Here is a 24,277-nt window from a genome sequence, read left to right on the forward strand (position 1 = left end):
GTGTTTTTGATATCAGGGGCGGTTGTGCGTGCCATCCAGGATGCCGCCACCAACAGGACTCAGATAACAATAACGACACGGCCATGAATATTTCGGTCCCCAAGGGCCACTATGTGACACAGGGTTAGCTCTCAATCAGCCTTCAGACACTCACCTGGGATGCTGCTCTGCTGTGTGTGTGTGTGTGTGTGTGTGTGTGTGTGTGTGTGTGTGTGTGAGAGAGAGAGAGAGAGAGAGAGGTGGAGTATTTTATACCAGCAGTCATTCAATTTCTCTCCATTTGACTGAGTTTTTGGGATTGTTGGATTTTTGTGGTGACCCCGAGAGGATTGAAATAGGCACACACACACACACACACACACACACACACACACACACACACACACACGCACACACATGCACATTGACACACATGATTCCACCTATTCCATCCTTACACCCCATGAGACAGAAGCAATAATAAGGCCATACGTCTCTGCATGGTCCTGTATAGCTTCAGGGCCCCAGTGGGCTGAGTGCATGCAGAATGAGCATGCCTTCCTGTCAGCGCTGATGGACGGGGATGGGAGGCCCCTGTGAGTCACGCTCTCAAATTTGTTTAGGGGCTGCTTGACCTTCTTTGGCACACACACACACAAAAACACACATACACATAAAAATGTATACATAAATACTTCCTCACACCGCAAGCACTCGCACGCTCACAACACAAATAAGCAAACATCCACACACGCAGAGCTCCAGAGGCCAGGTCCGCTGTTTCCTGCCAGACAGTGAGGACAGGAATACTGGGGTAATGACAAAATGTGCTGCAAGTGGTTTTGGATGAGGCGCTAAGGGGCTTATTTGTGGTTGGACATTGCAGGAAAGACAGATTTTCTTTTGTAAGTGTTGGTGTGAATGTATGCCTGCATTCAAATTCCCCCTGAAGTCCCTCTGCTGATATAAAAAGCTGCACTGCTAGACATGATGTAACAGCCGTTTACTATCGTGTAGTGACTTTTCTCTTTATGTCTGTGGGCCTCCAGGAGGAAAGCGTCTTCTCTTCAGGCCGTTTGACCCTCTCATGGGGGGCGGGGCGAGCTCATCCGATTTCACCTTTTTAAAGTAGTTTTTCTCACAGCAGAAGAGCAGTATTATTGCATTCCTTAATGGGCACAATACAACTGTCTGTCTAATAAATCCCGGCTCTGTTTATTAGAAGGCAAGCGAGGCATTTCATTGTGCTTCTGGGCATCTAGAGTACAAATGACTGTCTCTTTTCATGCTGCGCTTTTTGGAATGGAAGTGGGTCAGAAATTCACACATCTGTTTCCGCTGCATGCCGTGTCACTCAGTTTAGTTTTTTTTTTTTTTTTTTTTTGTAAACCTCTTTTACTCCAGGGTCAGTTCTGGGCCTTGTCGATGCCTCACTTTTTGTATCTGAATCATTCCTTTTCACGGCTCTCTTCCATTTCCTTTTTGCTCTGTGATGCTTTGACAATGAGCCGCTCTCCCTGAAAAGCACTTAAATGAAACTCAGATGTTTAACAAGAGAGCAGTCATGGCTCTGCTCCACCGCCTGTCAGAGAGTGTTTTCTTCCTCACTAACAAACTGTTGTTCCCTTTTATATATATATGTATGAAAAAAGGTTCAGTCCCCATATATATGTGTATATATATATATATATATATATATATATTTATCAAATTACCATATTTTACAGGTTTTTGGATGGTGTCAGTAGACTGGATCTTTCCAGATGCTAAAGTGCTCATGATGGATAGGCAGGGTCTTTGTAATATAGCAATAAGTAAGGTCTTTTTACCTGCTTTTTGTAAAGTCTCTCAACAGTGTTTCCCCTAGGTTTACAGCGTTGGGGGTGGTGGGGACAAGCCGACATGGCGACACGACAACACAAAGGAATCTTGGTGTTCATGCGTTACTTTTAATGACAGATGTCCTTTTCTATCGGAAAGGTATCCTTAAATGACTTCTTTCCCTGATTTCCAACTCTATCCACTATCATATCCCTAAAATAAAGTCACAAAAAGTCTTTAAAATCTTTTTTATTTTTTTTACTTAACCTCCGGGGGGGCGGGCCGCCCCCCCAATATAATGGTAGGGGAAACACTGCTCTCAAGATAACACTTGTTATGAGTTGATGCTATACAAATACAAATTGATTGATTGATTGATTGATTGATTGATTAAGGTCTGAAGTTAAAGCATTCATTTTCATTAACTGGCATGCTATGGGAGCACCTACGATTAGGGGTGGGAATCACCAGTGGCCACACAATACGATATTATTGTGATTTTAAACATTTTACGATATGCTGAGAATTCCTACACAAATATAGCCATTTCACTTTTTATGTCCACAAAATTAAACTTAATCAAGAACTGTTTGTCAAATAAGAAAACATTCTCAGTCTGTTCATCTCACTTCAGTCTTTTTGTTTCTACACAACGGGAGTCGAGCCCACAGACTGACCAACACTGTGATAAAGTAAAACCCTGTAAACGGCTGCATGCACCTCACAAACTGAACTGTTGGTGTTTCAGTCTAATCCAACTTAACTGGATACAAACATGTACGGACGACTGAACGCTGCAGTCATTTTTAACAATGTAACTTATTCAAAATGAAATATTGCAACCCCTTCAGCAAACTAAAAAATTACAAAAGCATATTTACTTCTAATATAATGAAAATATTCATACTCGATACTGTAGTGAAGCCTCCTCCGTGTCTCCCTGTAGTCACAGTGACGGAAAAGAGCGACACAGCTGCGTCTTTGAACGTCTTACTTCACTTTAAACATTTCTGAACAGCTCGAGTCCGAAGTAATATCCCCCTGATGACATCACACATTTCACTTTGTTACTGTTCCTTTGAGCTGTTTTTCATCCTTAACGAGTTCCTATGGTTAAGTTAACGTCGTGACCTTCCATCTACCAGAAGTTCCTTCTTTATTTCAAAATAAAAGCAGGGTTCAACTCAATCAGCGAGTAAAGTATTCTCAGCTGAAGACAGTACAAACATTCAAAATATAAGCCAAACCAAAATAAGATCACATATCTGCAACAAGTGCTTCAGTAATACGACTTCTCATTTTCTACTTTTAACTGATGACTCTCTCTCTGTGCATGTCGGTGACCAAGCCTCAACAAGCCACTGGAATTATGTCAGTTGAATACTTGAGCTTTGCCATTTTGCCGCTCCTTGTCAAAGCCTTGATTTCTCTTAGAAAGGAGATATGTCAAAGAGTTTATTCAAAGTTTTGATCCATTCTAAATCATCAAATGTGACGGAGAAATTGAGAGCACAATGAATGAAGCATTTCATCTGAAAAAACTGAGACTAAATCTTAAATAGCTGCTACATTACCGTACTACAAGTCCGACTCCACCAGAGAAAAGTGCAAAGTCCATCTACCACTTGATCTCATTAAAAAAAACTAAACAAAATGATAAACTTGGTTATCATTCAGAAAGACAATTTGTTGCCTGAACATTCGTTTTGCTCCATTCCCTTTACATTTGTATGCAATGTGAAACTTCAAGCTAACACAACAATGCAGTCCACAGGCAATTGTAGCTCGCCGCTTGCACTAAACTCCTTCTTGTGGAGTTGGAGGTGTGTGTCGCTGGAGGAGAGCGGAGGCATCAGAATAGAGGAGGTGTCGCCAAACTGCAGATTGTTTTGGTTTCGTGCTTGTGCTCAAGGACGACATCTACTGGATGAAAAAGTTGCACATTCTTCTTTTAAAGGAAGCAAGAGAAGTAGTTGGGCAGAAATCAATGGAGCATTATGTTACTGATTTAGAAAATGGTTTTGGCAACACTGGTCAAAACAGAAAAAGTGAACTGGATTTGAAAAAGTATCTAACCAAATAAATATCAAAGCTGTTCCCTGAGAATCTATGAATGTCACCGCCTGACTAATTGTTGGACTTTGTCCACGAGAAGACATTGGGGAGAGGAGCCTATTGCTAACGGTATCAAACAACCTTTTTCAGCTCCTTGTGAAAGGAGCCAGATAGCTTCAGACTGTGGAAGACTCTGGCCATGCAACAAGTGATGCAGCAGAGTGGAAGTGGGCCTTAAAATGATTTAATTTCTCAAAAAGAAATAGTTAGATGGACTGCCAGACACACAAGTTTTTTTTGCATTTCTAGATTAAACATACTTAAGACCGTTGGGTCCCAGTTTGTTTCTAACACCTCTGTACAGCCCGTCTTTATCGCCTCAGTGAGAAGCCTCAAATGTTGTTATAAGACAAGGGATAAGATGATAGTGAGTCCAATTCAATCGACAGTAATCGTCCATCAGCTGCGGTCAGTCAGGAGAAACGTACTTGTCTGAGTTTTCATCTTATGTTGAAGTATGCCTTTTCAAATAGCCACAAATAGAAATGTGATCATGAAAGAAATGTCTGAAAAGCTTTTTGACCATGAAGGCGTCTCTGTAGAAATATTTTTGTATTGACAGTGATGTAAAGGACACATCCTTGTCATTTGCTTACTAATCGTGTTGAACAGGAATCTAAATGAGTTCTGAGATTACCGACGAGTGTTAGAGTAAAGTGCACATCATGTTTGAGGTTTGCAGACGATGGAAGGTCAGCGTCCTCGCTTGTTAAGCTCCCGTTCACATTTTAAATGACAGAGTCTCCCTCTGACACACTGCTCCCTCTCTGCAGTCTCCACAGGTAGCTGTCTGATGTCTCCTGCTCCCCAGGGTTCCTGGTGGGCTCAGATCACATGAAGCTCCTGTGGACTCTCTTATTAAAGACAGAAGCTCAAAGAGATTCAGAGTGTTACATCTTTTCTTATGTGTAGTCCACATCGCACTGTGTCTGTGAATCTATGCTGTCAGAGCGGTACCGCCAATTAATGAGTCCGTAAATTAACAGAAATATTAGATGTTGTTTGACATTTTTGTCCTTCCAATTTCTTTAGAAATTAAAGTGAAATACTTAAATCAATATTCATCGTGCATTGACGATTTTGTTTGTTGCCACTTCTGGACCCTTCGAATTGGCAGTGGTCTGCAGATTTCATCAAACTTACTGGCAGAAAATCTGATTCTTATCAAACTTAATCTAAAAATGTGAAATTTGCAAGAGATGCCAAAATTCCCCCTGATCATAGAATTACTAAGCAAGACCTGTTACCAGTTCATCGTTTCCAACAGGGCGTCTTATACAAATTCTGCATATTTGTCTTTTTGAGGCTCACTTCCAAGGAACTTCATTTCAGTTTGATTTTACTCCCACATTATGACAACTAGATCTTCACAAACATGAGCTTTGATCATCAGTTCCAATCAGTCTAAGTTTCTTTCATAGATATAAATATCATTTCATTTGGTCAAAATATACAAGTACAAACTAGAGGAAGACTGATTAAGGCCAGCAGATAATACCCGGCCAATATCTATATTTATGAATCTCTACAGATTGAAGATGGATCTAAGAAAGATATCGCCAAATATATCGGAATCGGATTATTTTCTCCACCTCATATCAGTATTAGACCCAAAAACCCCATATCATTCGGGCCCTAGTACAAACATTATTATAAAACAAAAACTCAAATTATAAAAAACAAAGATTAAAACACATATTTTAACTTCATTTTTCTGATGCCTAGACTCCTCGGGCAGCAGGACAGCTTTTCAGCCCACCATAGAAAATACAAACAATGTAATGTTAAGATAAAAGGTAACTCTTTGTAACAGGACTTAAAGTCGTACAAGGCCGTGTCCTTTACAAAGACATGACAATAGTTATTCAAATCAGGTCATTTTCCAAACTCTTGTTCAGTCGCTGTGGTTTTATGGTTTGTGTTTGTTTTGTCCTCTTCTGTCTTTAAATGAACAGTTGAAGTTAATTGTCTAATAACTGCTGTAAACTGAAATGATTGTAGCTATTAAACCTTTTTATGATGGGTTTTTTTTTCCATAGGGCTTTTTTCTTAAGTCTAATATTTCACTATTAATTAACCCCGTGGCTTCAGCTCTGGGCAAACCCTTGCTAGTTGCTCTGGTTGTCCTTATCCTCCTTCCTGTATCTCCCCTCTATCCCATTTTTCCTTTTGTCAAGCCGAGCTCAGTTTCAGCAGATTGCTGTTCATCGTGAGTCTGCTTCTGCTCGAGGTTTCTGCCTCTTTAAGGAAGTTTTTTCCTTCCACTCTTACTTTTGAGTAAGTTATTTAACCTGCTCTTTTGTAAAGTGTCTAGAGGTAAGATTTTTTATGAATTGGAGCTATACAAATAAATTGATTGATTGATATTTACTCAATGTGGGAACATGCCGCCATGGACTTAACTTGAGAAATGTTCAGAAAACTGTGAAATACAGAAAGTTTTGCCTGGTGGTGTTTGGCTTTATCTGAACTGCACGACCTTTAATGCTGCACATTTTCATTCGCATGTAAACGTGCTGCTTTGCTTTGCAGCTTGCAGTGAAAAGCACTGCTGCCCTGTCTAATTTGTTCTGGAGTGCACCCTGACAGGCACAGCTCTTGCACCACATGTACTCAACCTCACCTTATTTACCATCTTCTATAGCCGCACATATCGCTCAGTCTCCTCACACAGCCTCTGCTTCCTGCCTACAGCTTTTGTAATGTGTAGTACACATTTCATCAGAAATGGGTAACTCTTCAGAGGCAGGTCTTCTGCACTCATCCCAGATTATGACTCATCCACCCAAACCTGATACAGTATGTACATGTGTGTGTGTGCTTGTGTGTGTGCTTGTGTGTGTGCGTGCACGACAGACTCTTTCTCTCACAGCAGGGATATATATTTTAGCATCCCTGCATTGCAGTGACAGAGAATTTGTGACCCTGTTCAGCTTCACTCGGAGATAAAAGAAAGTCACATCACTTGGTTCTGGAATACGTTTGAAGAGATTTAGGTTGAAAAAAAAAAGAGGGATTGTGTCCATGCCATTGATGATTCAGTGTCTCTGTAACTAAAAAAAATAAATTCCCCTCACAGCCAGTGATTAGTCGGGGAACAGTTGGTGAGCAAGGCGCACACAAGCGCTGCATATGGCTGTGATGAAGCCACATGAGGTTCTGTTAGTAGCTCATCCCAGTAGTTTTATTTATTTATATCATTTTTTTCTTCTTCTCTCAGCAGAGTCAGAGGGGGATTCTGACATGAGGGGGATCAAACGGCACATAAAAGCTACTTCCACAGAAACAGGCATACAGAATGATAAACAGAGCTGTAAACTCACAGCATGGAGCGCTCTTTGTAAAGGTGCAGGTTAATGCACGGGCGGATGAGTCGTATTGATGTGTGATTGGACGAGCCGCTCGGAGGTGAAATGGAGACATTGATCTGACAGCATGAGGGGAAAGTGGCTAAACACTCAGGTTTGGACAGAAAAAAATACTGCTTTAGCTCTCTCTCTCTCTCTCTCTTTTAACCAGGCTCTCTTGGGTGAGATTACTGTTCCCATGGCAACGCAGCTGATTGCATGAAAAATTGCTGTAGTTGTGGGAGCCATGGCAACACATTACGTGACATTACACTAGCGTCGAGAGCCGCCCTGCGTCCCTATGTTTTGTTTTATAACATTAAAAAAAAATAAAGTGTGTGAATGTACACACGTCACTCACATTCACACACAGGCTGCTACTGGTCACAAGGGGTTTGCTGGGGCGTCAGGGCGGCAACAAGTTGGACCTCCCGAGCCTCCGCCCACGCCGCCTCGATCTTTGGGCTCTCTGTTCAAAATGAGATTATGTTCAGGAAGCTAATCCCGTGTTACACCGGAATTATAGCACTTCTAGCCCGAATGCAGCAATAGGCATTTCATGGAGGCTTGAGTCATATTATTGACTTACTCGAAGCATGTAGCCTCTGTGTGTGTGTGTGTGTGTGTGTGTGTGTGTGTGTGTGTGTGTGTGTGTGTGTGTGTGTGTGTGTGTGTGTGTGTGTGTGTGTGTGTGTGTGTGTGTGTGTGTGAGGTGGGATATAAATATAGTTAAAGACATTACAGATACAAGTACTGAATGTTCCAGTAGGAGGTACTTGCGATAAATATCATGCCCGTTGCTCATCTGTTGTCTGCTGTTTTTTTATTCACTTGTGAATAGACTTATTGTCCTTTTTCACACGTGTGGCTTGTTTGGAGACGATCGTGTGTAAAATGTGAACGCCACCTTCTTTGGAAGGCCCGCACAAACACACACACACACACACACACACACACACACACACACACACACACACGGCCCCTAACTCCTTGCATTCAGACGAGATATTTATTTCTCTGGTGGATTGTTTCAGAGGCTGAGCGTCTCCATGGTGATGGCAGCCCACAGTTCAGGACAGGGAAGAGCGAGGGAAGGAGGTGGCGGAGAGAAGAGAGAGATGATTCCAGTTAATCTGCCGCTGCTCTACACTTGTTGACACATATATGCTGATGTGTTTCCACACGGGAGGTTAACACACTCTCTCTCTCTCTCTTCCAGCCGTCACTCCTCGGTTTCTTTTTTGCTCTCCTCCACTCTTTCTTCCATCCTCACAGCCTCTTCATTAGTGGTGCAACACATCACAAATCTCACGGTTCAGATCTGATCACACATTTTTTTGTCACAGATTGGATTGTTTTTTGGATCAGGAAAAAAAAGTATATACTGTATTTATGATGTACTTTTCTCCTCCTCAGTGAGCTATGACTCAAACTGAACATTTTAACAACACTACAAACCAAAATGCATCTCCATGAATCCTTAAAATGTGTCACATCCTAACTTCTCTTCACTTTATACTTATTGTTAATATTCCATTAATAATATTACAAGCAGTTTGATAAACATGACTTTACCGTTTTATCAAGAGAGTGCTTTAAAAAACTGAGAACAGACTGTCATGTGAAAAGCTGCATCACTTCAGTAACATAATAGAAATCTTTCTGACGTAACAGGTTTGCTGTAAATGCTCAGAAATCTTTTCTGTAATCTTTTTTGTGTGTTTTTCTCATATGAACTTTGAACACGTAACACACACTGCTCATTTAGCGGATGTGTGTGTGTGTGTGTGTCTGTGCACGCGCTGCACTGCGGCACGTTCAGTCTGAGTCAGACAAAACAGCGGGGAACATGCGCTCAGGGACTATATCTTCAGTATCTTTAACCTGCTCAATTAAACGGAAAACACATCACTCACTTTGCGCTACTTGAGGCAGAGTGAAACAGTCACTAGGATACAGAAAACAAGATTGTTTTTTTTTTTACTATGATACAACGCTAGCAAATATCAAACAATACCAACGTCTATTTGGATTCCCCAGCAACAAAAGTAGAAGTCCTAAGCACCAAATATTGAGTTATTTTTTGTTTTTAATCACCAAAAAGATGCAGACAAACACTCAGCCGGTGTCCACTCTCTTTTGCTTTTGCAGCTTTTAGCTTCAATATGACTGAAGATCAGAAGTTTTTGTAAAGCTTTTGTACTTTTGGATGCTTTAATTAAGTAAAATCACTGATATAGTTCTGTTTTCAAACATGTGGTATCAAAAAGTATCGGAAAATTTCAGCAACGTTCTTCAGTCTCCGTGCAAAAACAAGGCTCACTGGGCACAGGCTCATCTACTACTGTGTTCACTCATTATGCAGTAGGTTGTGTATAAAAAATACATGAAAAACAACACTCGATCCACTGTTTATGATATTAGTCATAAAAGTAGTGAAGGCACAAAAAACAATAAAAACAATTTTAAAAAATTAAGTGCTGTGAAAAGTTTTAATCAGACTGCAAGAACAAAGCAGAGAAAGCAGCTAATGAAAAAACAATATTTGCTTTTTAAACATTTCACAGACAGGATATCAGAGAAGAGTCTATTTTAGTCTGAGTTCCTCCTGCAGGTCACTTCAGAGCTGCACAATCAGACTCTAAAGGCCGAACAAAAACACAATCAATGAATGCCTATGATAAAGCAAGTTCATGAAGGGAATGTGTGTCAGATATTTAAAAAAATCACGAGTTATTCTTTTATGAACCTTGTGCTGACACATTTCAAACCGTATTAATATTTCACTGCCGACTATTTGAAATGAATATCTGACAGCGCTGAGTCATTACAAAACAGCAGTCGGTTACGCTTTGTGATTGAAATATTTTGGCTCAATATTTCACGTTCAAGACGTTTTAAAATATTTCTTAATTGGCGTCTTTGAGTTCATGCCGGCGCTTCTCTTCAACCCTCAGTTTTAAACGGGGACTATTAAATCTGTATGACCTCTGAAGAAAAACTCATCAGCCTCTGACATTATACAGTGATGGCCCTGCAGAACTGTTACACCTCTTATATTATATCATTACTATAAAGCTGTGCTGTCAGTGTTTTATGTGCAAAGTGTTACCATGATAAAGCAGAGAGAGTTGTCACTGCACTCTGCAGCTCGACGGAGAGCTTCGATGCCTTTCTGCTGTTCAGTTCTTTGATTTCCCAACTTGACTGTCTCGGTGAGATCACTGCTTTTATGGACCTTATTTACAGCGGCAAAAAAAAAAAAAAAAAAAGCTGCTGCACTGAACACTATGTGCACAGAAATAAAAAAAAAAAACAGAAGACAGACGGAGTTAGCAGCTAGCTGGTTAACATAGTGGAGCATTTCGAAGCATTAAGAGCCTGATATCTCCCTCAGGAGTTGGAGGAGAGCCTCGAAGCTGAAAGAAGAGAGAATTTGGGATTTAAATCTGTTTGGAAACCTCGAAATATGGCTTTAATGAAATGCATAGTGTGTCCTCTGCATGGTTAAATGAGCAACCGTTTGCTAACACATAACCACAATAATGTGGATGATAATAACAGGGAACCCCGTGCGCAGCCTAAACGTTCTCAGATACGCGAGGATGCAGGAACATACCATGAAAAATAAAACAGAACTCTGTGGCATACTGAAAATAAGTTAACTGTATTTTATTGTGAGCGAACATGGCATGCTGGGTGAACCTGAGGAAGCTACAGGAGAAACACGGAGTTCGCTCACAATAAAATACTGTAAAGTTATTTTTCATAGGATCTTAATATGTCGATGTCGTGTTCATGTTCATCTTTGAGCCTCTGTGTCACTAGTTACAAAAGTGTAAAACTCTTCACAATCTTGGGGTTGTTGAAACATTTTTGTAATCCATAGGTGTCGGTAAGAAAAAAGAAAATCTGAATTCTTCAGTGTGATCTTTATGTTTTTAATTGAAGCTCGCCCTCTCGTTCTCAGGTACCTCATGAATGTGACATTTGAAGGCCGAAACCTTTCGTTCAGTGAAGAGGGTCACCAGATGTTCCCCAAACTTGTCATCATCCTTCTGGACAAGGATCGACAATGGGACAGGGTGAATAGAAGCTCTTTTTTTCCTCTCTCCTCGTTTTCCTCTAATCTGTCTTCTGCCTTCTCTTTTTTCCCCCCTGGTTTGTATTTTCCTTCCTCTTGCGATGTATGTGTCACTTGTCACCCTCTGTCAGTGTCTCCCTGCCACTTGAAGCACCTGTTACCATAGCCTTTGTATCACTCAGCCCTCCTCCCGCTCGCTCATGCAGGTTGGCAAGTGGGAGAGAGGCTCTCTGACGATGAGATACCACGTGTGGCCGCGCTTTGAGCTGTACTCGACGGACGAGGAGCACGAGGACCACCTGTCCATCGTGACTCTGGAGGAGGCCCCGTTTGTCATCGTGGAGGACGTGGACCCGCTCAGTGGGACCTGTATGAGGAACACTGTGCCGTGTCGCAAACAGCTCAAACTCAGGTGAGGGATAAGAGTTGGATTTGGACCAGTGTCCAATGTGAATCAAGACAAAACATTGCAGAGTCAAGTGCTAAAAGAAAACTTCTTCATGGATCTGAGTGAGGTATATTGATTGAAATGTCTATATATCTGAAAACATGAATTATTTAAAGTTCCTCTTGTAGACTATGTAACCTTGTGAATGAAGTTCAGGTGATTTGTTCCACACAACAAATCACCTGAAGCCATAAATAAAAAACACCAACAACCCGCTGCGTCGCTCGTTTAGCAGAATATAATGCAGAATGTGCCGATGTCAGCAGACAGAAAAAAATAAAGGAACCATGCATGTTTGTATTAAGAGGAAAGCTCAAAGTCATGACTTATTGAACATCTTGAATATTCCTTGTTTGTGTCCTCCTGTTAGTTCTTTTTGCTGTCACTGTACCGTGTTGTGGTATTTCTCTTCCTCCAGAAGGATCATTTTGGTCCTCTCACAGTCTCTCAGCGTTCTGTCATTACCTCCACCGGCTTCGCTTCTGCTAACTAGATCATGGTCTCGGTTTCTTGGACTATTTTCCCCTCTCCTGGGACTCTTCACCCTTCACCCTCTTGCCATCCACTTCTCCTTGGTGTGTGATAATGAATTTTCTTCAATGGCCTCGTTTTCTATCACTGGCCTACCTGAAATCTCCTGAGGGCGTCGTACATCTTCCAGCTCAGTGGTTCTTTTATTGACTGATCTTTTGCCTTATTTTTTCCTGACACCCCCCCCCCCCCCCTCCACACACACACACACACACGCACACACCTCTGCCTTCAAAGACATCTTCACATTCTGCATTTCAGGGATGGAAAGCTCTGTGCCAACGAGAATAAGATGCTGGATTTCTCTCCAGCCAAACATTCTGAGTGAGACAGATGCGCAGAGATGTGTAGATTTATCTGTGTGTGCCCAAAGCCAAATCTGTAAAACTAGCCTCAGAGCCATGCAGGTAGATAAACCCCTGGTTCATGTTTTACGGATCATTCAGTCTCAAATATCATAGAGGTGTTTCATTATGGATTTATTCCATTTTATTCCTGATCCTCTCTCTTTTTAAACTGCTATCTTTTCTTCCTAAACACAAATAAACCTTAATCTCAGATCGCTGATTTTTCATCTGTTCCTTCCTCTCCCCGTCTGTCACTCTGTAACACCTCACAGCAATCAGACGGGCGATTCAGGGATTTACATCAAGCGCTGCTGCAAAGGGTTCTGTATTGATATCTTGAAGAAGATCGCCAAGGCGGTTAAATTCTCATATGACCTGTACCTGGTCACCAACGGCAAACACGGCAAGAAGGTTAATGGGACGTGGAACGGCATGGTTGGTGAGGTGAGGACGCTTGTGTTCAAATGTACTCCACTTGTTCTTCAATCCTTTCTTGGCTGTGATTCTGTCTCGCTGATCTGTCGAATGATGTCGTCCGAAGTTACACACGAGCTTAAACAGCTCGACACCAGAAAATAAGTCACACCTCATTGGCTGTAAACGGATTTAAAATAGCCACAATGCAAGTTCAGTGGATGTCATGCAGACCTGCTGGCACATGAGCTGATTGTGTTTTTCACAGCTGAGAGAGCACTGCAGCAGAACGCAGGAAACCTCAGCACACAACCTCCATTGAACCGGCGGAGCCTCTAAATATAGCCGTGTACCTCCCAATAAATGTATTCCACGAGTTTCTCTCACTTCCACCAGAACCAGTATGTTACATCACTATATCCACTTTTTACCGCAGCTCTATTTCTTAATTGGCATCCGATTAGCTCACCTTTGTGGGCGGCGTGTCCCTCTGGGGAATAGGAACGAGTTCCAGAAAGGCTCCCAAAATATCAAGCAGCTCATAAAACAGCGGAAATGAAGACTAAATGTAGTGTTTCTTTTTTGGTTATTAACCTGACGTATTTCCTGTCATCATCACTGATTACATTTCATTTTAAAATGTACTTTCAGATTTATATATATCGATCCATGTGTGGGTGTTTAGTGTTTTTTTTCTCTTTTTCTTTGCTCATCTTTCATTCTTTCTACGCTGGTAGCCTAGTGGTTAGTGCGTGCACCATGTCTACGGAGGCTATAGTACTTCAAGCGGGCGGCCCGGGTTCAAATCTGTCTTCTTTCCCGCATGTCATTCCCCACTCTCTCTCTCTCTCTCTCTCTGTAAAATCCAAAAGAAGAATAAGGAATCTACTATTTCACTTTTCTGTACAACACAAATACAGTTCATTGAAACATTGACTTTAAAAGGTACTCAAATATTAAATCTGTATTGTATTATTAATGCTAACTCTACTACAACTGGGCACATTTTTACTGCCATTTGAAATGGCACGGCTTAATTTAGCATCTGAAAGTCTTATTTCTGTAAGTTTCTCACCGTCTCTGTCAGCCATCAAGCACTTATTATACACTTATACCCCCAACCTGACCTGAGGGGGAGCTGTGATCAGCTGCGTAAAAACCTCAGCAGGAGAGCAACGAGGTTCTTAATCAGGGATGGGGAGAAGAAAAGAAAAAGAAAAAAAAACATGTAGAAGTTGAAAGCCGTTTCTCGAGAGAAGCAGAGAAGGAAAAGCAGCCTCGGGGAAAGACCCACTTCTCTCCTGCACTCGTTACACATTAGACATTCAGCACAATGCAGCCCTTACAAATCGATGTGATGTCCAACTTAATTGATTATGGAAGAGAACGAGCCACATTATTATCTTGAGAACAAAGGAGATGTGCGCAGTGATATAAAATGAGAGAATCTCAAGTATCCGTTCCTGAAGTATAAATCAGCATAAAGTCAACGCTATGCAAATGGGCTGTGCATTCATGCACGGCTGCATTAGTCTTTAAATGCCTAAGTAAGTAGATAATGATTTAATTTCAAAGGGGGGAAAACAGAACAACAGAGGCAGAAAACAGAGAGAGAGAGAGAGAGAGAGAAGGCTGCAATGAAGAAGTGTGAAAAACAAAGAAAATAAAAGTGCGTTTAGGATTCCTGCTCACTTTGGCAAACATATTTCTTATTAACAGTCCTCCATTTTATTCATGTCCAGAGGCTTCTCAAACTGAGCACTAAATACACCTGAGTGTGCGCAGAGGGAGGGTGGAATAGTGAGAAGTCAGATGTGGACGAAGCATAGTAATGATCTGCTTTTCCTCCTGATCACACTCTAACAAAAAAAGTGATGAATCGAAAGACAGATTGTGGTTTTTGTACGGATGTCGGCAGTTGTAAATTCGTCTCATCATGTCCCAGGAACATTCAGCTTCATGCTCCTGCTGATCTTCTGTGTTTTCCCCCTCGTCTGTCTGTCTGTCTGTCTGTCGCTGGTGGAACCCGCAGGTTGTTTTGAAGAATGCGCACATGGCGGTGGGTTCGCTCACCATCAACGAAGAGCGGTCCGAGGTCATCGACTTCTCAGTGCCCTTCATCGAGACTGGGATCAGTGTCATGGTCTCCCGTAGCAACGGCACTGTCTCCCCCTCCGCCTTTCTTGGTAAGGAGAAACAGAGCTGATGCTTCTGGCAGGTTCCAGAACACTTCTGCACACAAATACACTCATGTCACATACAAATACACGAGAGTGTTTGTCACACAGTAAGGGAACGGTTTACCTTTAAAGATTTATAATTATTCAAAGTTGTGCAACAGAAAATGTGCATTTTCTATCAAAATTACTAAAAACGTCTGAATGTGTTCACATGCATTCCATCATTACCTCATTTTAAAAGTGCAAACACTGAGATTTAAGTTTTTAAGTCTTTACTTCTGAAATACAAAATAATCACACCATACTCTAGGTCTAATTGGTGACTGTGAGAGCTTAATTTTGAATTTTTATGAACACAGTTTTGAGGCTTTCAGTCTTTGCTTTAAAAGTGTCTTGAAGTCCCAAATGTTTCATTTCTGCTGAAATCCAAAAAAAGTCGAGCAGCAACTCAACAGAAAAAATAGAAATGGAGTATCTACCTATGAATCAGCCAAACAAACTCATGTCGGTTTAATAAAAGGATGGAAAATGTTCATCAGTTTATATCATCAGTTACCACTAATGGCACGTCACTGTCTTAGAAATATCACTTGATAAAATGTTGTGGCTGGAGTGAGTCGTTCCAGAAAGCGCCTCACAGTACAGTTGGTTATCTTCCTTAGCAGTGAGACGTTTCTGTAGCTAAGTCGTCACAGTGGCTGCTCCTTCTTATTGAATTACTCCCTACTATATTTCAGATTGATGCAAAAAATGCCAAAAAGTTTTCATAGCCTCATATCAGATGAACGACCGCTGTCATGTGTGCCGTCGACTCTGTGATTAATAACTTGCTTTTCCTGCTGCTGCTGCTGCTTCGAAAATGCCACCATATTGCAGCTACGCTGGTCTGCACGCTGCTTTTTTTTTTCTGTGAATCCCCTTTCCTATTTAAACTCAATTTGAATCCAGCAGGGCAGCAGCTGACTGAGGCATTGAATACAAATATTTCATACTAATTTTGAAACCAATTACTGCCTGTTGCTAAGAAATGCTGTCTGTAAATAGTACCAAAAGTGGCCGTTAATACTTTTAACTTGAATGTGAGCGGCTCTGTGTTCTGATAAAGGTTGTTTGAGGCTCCAGCGCTGCTAAATGTACCGCGTAGCGACATGTTGTTTTTTTTTTGACTACAGTGTTTGTTCCCTGATATTTCGTGTGTGTGAAAACTGCTGAGTGCAAGAGTTAGAAAATGTGTCCAATTGGATGAGTACATGTGTCCATTCACACCTACCTACCTACCTTCCTCTCTGCTTCTCTCCTGAGAAGTGCTTGTTAGTGTTCAAACAAACTCAAATCACAGTCCATCAGTGTGAACCAGGGAGCACACAGCACATAAATACAAATAATCATGTTGACACTAGCGGTGATTTTTTTAATTGTCTTGATTGATTTAATGAACCTCCCCTCTGTGTTTCCCTCCTCTCTTCTTCTTCCCTCTTTCATCTTCATCTGCGCCCTGCTGTACCCTCTTCTTCAACCTGCTCCCCACTCCCTCCCTCTCTCTCTCTCTCCTTCTCTCTCCTTCTCTCTCCCTGTCACCTTCCTTCCCCACTCCCTCCCTCCCTCTCTCTCTCCCTCCCTCTCTCTCTCTCCTCTCTCCCTGTCACCTTCCTTCCCCACTCCCTCCCTCCCTCTCTCTCTCTCCTCTCTCCCTCCCTCTCTCTCTCTCCTCTCTCCCTCCCTCTCTCTCTCTCCTTCTCTCTCCCTGTCACCTTCCTTCCCCACTCCCTCCCTCCCTCTCTCTCTCTCCTCTCTCCCTCCCTCTCTCTCTCTCCTCTCTCCCTGTCACCTTCCCTCCCTCCCTCCCTCCCTCCCTCTCTCTCTCTCTCCTCTCTCCCTGTCACCTTCCTTCCCCACTCTCTCCCTCCCTCCCTCTCTCTCTCTCCTCTCTCTCTCTCCTCTCTCCCTGTCACCTTCCTTCCCCACTCCCTCCCTCCCTCTCTCTCTCTCCTCTCTCCCTCCCTCTCTCTCTCTCCTCTCTCCCTCCCTCTCTCTCTCTCCTCTCTCCCTGTCACCTTCCTTCCCCACTCTCTCCCTCCCTCCCTCCCTCCCTCCCTCTCTCTCTCTCTCCTCTCTCCCTGTCACCTTCCTTCCCCACTCCTCTCCCGCTCTGTGTTGCAGAGCCCTTCAGCGCCGATGTCTGGGTCATGATGTTTGTGATGCTGCTGATTGTGTCGGCTGTAGCTGTGTTTGCGTTTGAGTACATTAGCCCGGTGGGTTACAATCGCTGTCTGGCAGATGGGCGAGGTGAGGACACACACACACATGTACACACACACACACACACACACACACACACACACACACACACGAACAGTAACACACATATAAGCTCACACCCTCTACAACTGATGCTTCAAAAAGGTGACAATGAGGTACATGTACAGGCAGTGTCATGTGCTAGAATGGACATTGTGCTACCTTGAGTACACCAACCAAACCGTGGCCTCCTTGACTAAAACCACTTTGACAATCCCCTCTGAATGAGAGTTACTGGAGCTCCTGGACTCGATATCTTCAAGTACTTATCTTCAGCCACAGTCACTTAAGCTCTTTCACTAATGAAAAGGATCATTGAAAAGAAGCAGATCGGTGATCTTAAGTATTCTTAACATCCTTGTGTCAACAAAGACTCCTCTGTTCTCCCGTTTCTAGACCATTTTTCATTTTGCCATTTTCAAATATTACACAACGCTGATGCACCACCACCTCAAGGGCAGCCTAACAGTAAATAAACCTTAATAGATGTATTACCACGCATTGAAAATATGTGTCAGCTTTGTGTCTGGCAGTATGGGACAACACTACCCTGTTGAATCAAATTCTGCTCCATTCAAATCCATTTACACGTCAAAATCAATGGTTCAGATTCAATCTATTTTTTTCCTCCTGCAGTTTTACTCACCCAGCTCTGTTTGACTCCCGGGATTGCATTAGCTTGACACAACAGCAGCTACTCAGAGCGAAATCAAAACAAGTGTTGCTGCTCACACTCTTTTTTTTTTTTTTTTTTTTTTGTTATCAGAGTGGGGAAGAGTCATGATGTGTCATTTGTGTAGTTAAGTAGCGTTTACTGCAGCGGCGTTGTCTGAATGTTTTCTGTCATAGCGTCAGTGTGCACAGCTATGCGTCGTTTAATCTCTAGGTTATGTAAGGCTCTTGTCCTTTACAGCTGTAGCATAATTGTAGCCTGCTGTGAGCCCATCGACTCCCCTTCACCCTCTCTCTCTCTCTCTCTCTCTCTCTGTGTGTGTCTCTGAGAGAGCTACAGTAGGTAGTGTTTCCATCCTGCTACCTTGTCATAGTAATGTGGAGGGAGGTGGAGCGGAGTTAGTCTGTAACAGCAGGTTGTCACAGTAGAGGTTGGACGAGGGCATATGGAGCGTGCAGCACATCCTGCAATCACTGACAAGCTAAAGGTTGGCATTAAATCCAGTCTTTGTAGCCGCCATTTATTTACTCCCTCATTTAGTACTTTTTACGAGTAACTGCAGATCAAACCAAGTAGCACCAATGATACTAAACGATAGGCTAAGAAAACAATGCGATAGGATAGGATCCATAAGACACGATGCAATACTATACAATATGATGGTAAAGGATACGATACGATACGATACGATATCAAATTACATAATATAGAGCTCAACCAATCAGCTGGTATTAGCATATCCAGTAGCCAATATTCCGACATTTATTCACCAGTCAAATAGCTTTTCATTTGAGTTTCATTGTATTACACTGGCAGTTCTCTTTCTGGCTGTCACCAGCAGAGGGCGCTATATAGATTACAACAAGCATCATCAAGCGTATATGCACAGTTACTTTCTAGTAGAGTGACCATCTTGTGTTGTTATACTGGATATATTTTCCACAAGTGCTGGATTCTGCATTTGAGGGAACACCCAATAAATGTGTTTATCTATATCCATCTAGCTATCACCACAGATCGAGCGCAGATCTAAGAAAGATATCGGCCGATATATATATCAGTATCTGATTTTTTTTTCTATCCCAATATCGATTTTGGTATAGGCCCCAAAAAAACATATCGGTCGGGCCCTAATATGATACAACAGGGTACAATGTGACATGACAGTGGGGAAATGTGACCTAGACTGAAATCTGGCACACATTTAACTGTCTCCACAGCAGAACTAATAATTAAATGAACATAACAGACATGAAAATAAAGAATGCTAAATGTGTAAATAGTGTAGCAGAGGAGATCACAACATGTAACCTGGGATCTGTGAGACCTTTTTGCATCTTCTGTCTTTTTCATCTTTCTTCTTTTTCGCCTCCCCCCTCCCTCCCAGAGCCCGGAGGTCCCTCCTTCACCATCGGTAAGGCCGTCTGGCTGCTCTGGGGTCTGGTTTTCAACAACTCCGTCCCCGTGCAGAATCCCAAAGGTACCACCAGTAAGATCATGGTGTCCGTTTGGGCCTTCTTCGCTGTCATCTTCCTGGCCTCCTACACTGCCAATCTGGCTGCCTTCATGATCCAGGAGGAGTATGTGGACCAGGTGTCGGGCCTTTCAGACAAGAAGGTGTGAATTCAAAAGCCGTGCAAAAGGGGGGCTTATGGGGCGGGGGAGCAGGTGTGAGAGGAACATAATGTGGGGAGTTGTGATACTGAGTGTGGACAGAACCTGAGCCATGGGGGACCTCATGATTTAATGTATATTCTAGTCTACACAGGGTTTGTTTGCTTAGGATGGGTTCTGTTTAAACAAATAAAAAGAGCAGAGATGGAGCCCGTATAGAAACACTGAACTTAAAATAATCTTGTTTTATTCATAAATATCTGAACAGTTCGGGTGTTCCTAACAAAGCACTGTTAGAGGAGCTCATGTGTCGTATGTTAAACTCATCATAGTAACATAATGATAATTACTATTTATAAAGTACCTTTTAAAACCAGTAAGAAGGTCCACCAGTGTCAGACATTAAAAGTAAATCAAGCAAACAATAAGTTCATTATTAAAATGTAAAAAAAACAAAATGATATGAAATATGTAGAAAGTAAACTAAATACATGAATATAAATAAAAGAGATGGCCCTCAGATAAAAGAACGTTTTTTTGCAATGATTTTAAAGTGCACACAGATCGGCTAATCTGAGATCCTCTGGCAGGGAATCCAAAGCTAAGGGGCCGGACCAGTGAAGGCCAGATCACCTTTTAGTCACAACTCCAGATTCAGGATGATCACAAAGTTCCTGCATGTTGATCTCAAACTGCAACCACGTGCACAAAAAGTTACAAGATCAGAAATATGGTCATGGAAGTTCACCAGGCACCATTTGATTTGAAGGTCATTTTGATGCTATCAGTGATATCAAGTGTTAAATTATTTTTTACTTTATATTACGTCCATTATGAACACCCGATTGTAAGACGTGATTTCAAGGCGTATTGAACGTGTGTCTTCAGCAGTCACTCTGATGTGGGTTGTGTGTTAGCTAGTTTAGACAAACACTGGTTTGATTTATCATATTTTTATATTTATTTTTCTTGTACACTCAGATATTCGGACACGTTTCATCACATTTCACCTTTTTCTTTTCTGGAACCACAAGCACCAAAAACTGCTTTCGCACTTCTTAAAGCCCGGATGATGTTTTCAAACTGTCTTATTTTGTCTGACCAACAGTCCAAAACCTTCAAGTCCTCAAAATGCAAATATGCAGAACAAAGAAAAGCAGCAAACGCTCAGATTTGAGAAGCGTGATCGAGCAATTCTTTTTTCTTTCTTCATGTTTTCTTAATCGATTTTCTCAAAGATAAATATTCACCAGCTCTGCTGTGAATCGACTCACCTTGTTCAGTTGCTCTTCTCTGAGCTCCTGCCACACACATATTAACATAACAATAAGATTAATCAGGTAGCCACAGATGATTCAATGAATAATTTAACATTTTCTATGTTATCACTCTACAATCATTTTCGCGTAATGTGATCCACAACCTCTTAACGGTGAGGATTTGCTTCTCTCTGTCTTGTGGTATCAGACACTGTACATCTTTGGCTAGACTGTTGTTCAGACAAATTGTCCCCTCAGGCTTGAGACATTTTGATTGGCTTTAATTAAAGCAGCAGTCCTAGATGAACCCTTTTAACACTTATTCAGCATAAAGCTCAAAGATATGTTTTGAACTTGAGTTCAGTACATGTTTGTCCAAATCTGTCCTCCAGATCCTCCCATGTTTGTCTTTATGTCGAGCACAACCTTAAGCATTTAGCTAATTTTAAACTTTCAAAAGCACAGTCCTAGGCTCCTGCTCAACAGTGCATTAAAGGCTATTTGTTGCAGCTCAGTGCCTTTCTCCATGCTAACGAGCACTTCTCTGTAATTTTTCTCTGTGTGGTTTCTTTTCCGGTAAACCCCCACTACAGTTCCAGAAGCCTAATGAGTTCTCGCCGCCGTTCCGGTTCGGCACGGTCCCCAACGGGAGTACGGAGCGCAACATCCGCAACAACTACCGGGACATGCACTCTTACATGACGAGCTTCCACCAGAAGAATGTAGACGAAGCGCTGTACAGTCTGAAGTCTGGGTAAGGAGGGGAGACATTTAGGGGAGGATGCAGCACGTATGGGGAGAGTGTGGCAAGGCAAGGGAGTTGAAAAAGGTTCTCAGGAGGGAGAAAATAGACATGATGGGGCTGTGAGGTAGAGCTCTGATGCAACACAGAGAAAAAAAGATGATCATGGAAAAAGCAGAGAGAGCGACGCTGAGGGAGAGGGAGAATTCTGGGCAATGTGGGTGGGCAGCAAGTGGGTCTGTGTATCTTCCTGCTTCTGGCGCCCAGAAATAGCAGCATGGCCTGTGGTTGCTGTGAGAACTTGCTAATATTCACTCTCTCTGCCTCTAAAAGCAAGTTAATAACTTCTTTCCCTGTGCACTCTCTCCCTCTCCCTGTCCTCCAATGTTTCCATCAAGCCTTGGCAGAGAATTAAGAATGCAAAGCAGTAAAGTACCTCCGGTGTTTGGTGAGAGTTTGAGCTGGTCAACCACAGAGGCCTGCAGAGCCCGAGGCGCTGTTTGATGGTCGTTTGTCACCAAGCTGGGGACTGTCATGTCAATTCACCTTTCATATCACTCATGGGAGAAGAATAGAAGAGACTACGTAGTGTCCTCTGGAGTTTTTCCAGCTGGGATATGCCATGCGTGTCAGGGCCTGACACACAGGGGTCAGCTTAGTCATTTCTCCTAAACACTATACCTGAGCTTGAAGATCATTTCCTGACCTTCAAATCAACAGATTAAAAAAATAATCGCTATTGTTTCAGAAGCTTTGTACTATATCTCATTAACAGAGGGAGGTGCACAGTTGTCATGGTGACGGTAAGCTTTTTTTTTCCCCTCATATCTCTGAAGATCTATACTTAGGTCAACCAAAGTCTGCATGACAACTGAACATCTCCTCTCACTGACGGAGGCAACAATATGTGGTTTACATTCTTAGAAACAAAGTGCATCATGTATTTAAAAGCCTAAAGGTTGAATATTCTCACCTGGTAGAATCAATCTGCTCTTTTGGTTGTAAGAGGATTTTGTTTTTCAGACTCTGTGACCAACTATCAAATACTCCTACATTTACTGGCTCATATTTTATTAAAGATTACCAACTTAAAATCAAATCACAAAATTCTCTCAATGTAAACAAAAATATATATATTATATGAAGCATGAACACTCCCTTTCCCTTTAAATCTCAGTGTTATGCAAGTCAACACTTACATGTATGACTCTCTATCTTGGGTATTTCTTATCATTTCCTTTAAAGCGCCTGGAAACCAAATCCACAAACAGCGTCGAACTACTGTATGTTGTTTATGAATCTTCTTATGTAATCTTATCTTATCTTTTCAACATAATCTCTACTCTCTACCAGTATTACATTTACCTTCCAATCCTTTTTGAGATTTTGTCATTGAAGTATTTGAACGTTTTCAGACGTTGGGTGTTAGGTGGGCGGTGTTAGCGCTGAAGTGTATCGTGTAATAAGTTTCAAACCAATATTAAAAACCTACTCAAATGTCCCCCTGAATGAAGTGCCACAAAGCTACTCGGCTCCTGCCGCTGCTCCGCCATGCTTGTGTGTGCCGTTCCTGGCTGCACATCCACCGCTGAAGATGACCGCTTGTGTTTTTTTGTTTTGGAGAAACAGTGGGCTGCCTTTTGATGAGCTGGACTGGAGTTGTGCAAAAGCACTCCTGCATATGCTGCACTCATTACTCCTAATGCTGGTTAACCAGTATTGTCCAGAAAGCACTGGGCTTTGCCAAACGGCTTCATCTAACACACGGAGCGGCGTCCTGCATCCCCGCACGTCAGTCTCTCCGTGCTTGCCCACGTCTGCCGGTCACTTGTTGTCTTGAAGTTAAGTTTCTATTCAAACAAACCAAGCTTTTAAAGGTCACATATAATTATCATTTTCAACCAGTTTAAATAAGTCTCAGAGCTCCCCAAAACATGTCTGTGAAGTTTCTTGTTCTAAATCCACTCTGATCCTGTATTTGATCATGTCTATAAACCCCTCTATTTCAGCCCTGCTCAGAACAGGCTGTTTCTGTGTCTGTACCTTTAAATATGTAAATGAGCTGTGTCTGACCACGCCCTTTTCTGGAAGGGTATGTGGCTTGGGATTTCTCACCCCATGCACTAGTGTTTACGGTGGAAATGTGTGGACTCAGGGGACAGAACACACACCTAGCTGTGGGAGTGTCACCCCACAGGGGGAGGGGTTACTGCCCTTTGTGATGTCATGAGGGGAATTTATTTAAATGGCCTGTATGAGCGCACTTTTCTGAAAAGTGGAGCAGGGAAATGACAGAGAGGATGAACTTATCTCATAACTGGGGGGGGGGGGGGGGGGGGGGGTTAAAGACACCTTAGTGTTAGAAAACCATGGTAAAGTGTGCTGTGTATAATATGTGACCTTTAAGTGTGAAGAGAGACGAATG

At 42.2% G+C, this 24,277-nt stretch overlaps 1 protein-coding gene across 3 annotated transcripts in view; it reads left to right on the forward strand.

The window, feature by feature from the left end:
- grin2bb (glutamate receptor, ionotropic, N-methyl D-aspartate 2B, genome duplicate b) overlaps positions 1-24,277 on the forward strand; it is a 109,140-nt gene that overhangs the window by 69,445 nt on the left and 15,418 nt on the right. For all 3 annotated transcript variants that reach the window (XM_061065160.1, XM_061065162.1, XM_061065163.1), the window contains exons 7-13: positions 11,233-11,347; positions 11,553-11,758; positions 12,945-13,116; positions 15,119-15,272; positions 17,427-17,552; positions 19,625-19,854; positions 21,704-21,864. In XM_061065160.1, coding sequence (XP_060921143.1) covers positions 11,233-11,347; positions 11,553-11,758; positions 12,945-13,116; positions 15,119-15,272; positions 17,427-17,552; positions 19,625-19,854; positions 21,704-21,864 — 1,164 coding nt within the window. The remainder of the gene's footprint in view (positions 1-11,232; positions 11,348-11,552; positions 11,759-12,944; positions 13,117-15,118; positions 15,273-17,426; positions 17,553-19,624; positions 19,855-21,703; positions 21,865-24,277) is intronic.

The sequence above is a fragment of the Labrus mixtus genome, chromosome 2 (genome assembly GCF_963584025.1).
Source record: "Labrus mixtus chromosome 2, fLabMix1.1, whole genome shotgun sequence".
Lineage (NCBI taxonomy): Eukaryota > Metazoa > Chordata > Actinopteri > Labriformes > Labridae > Labrus > Labrus mixtus.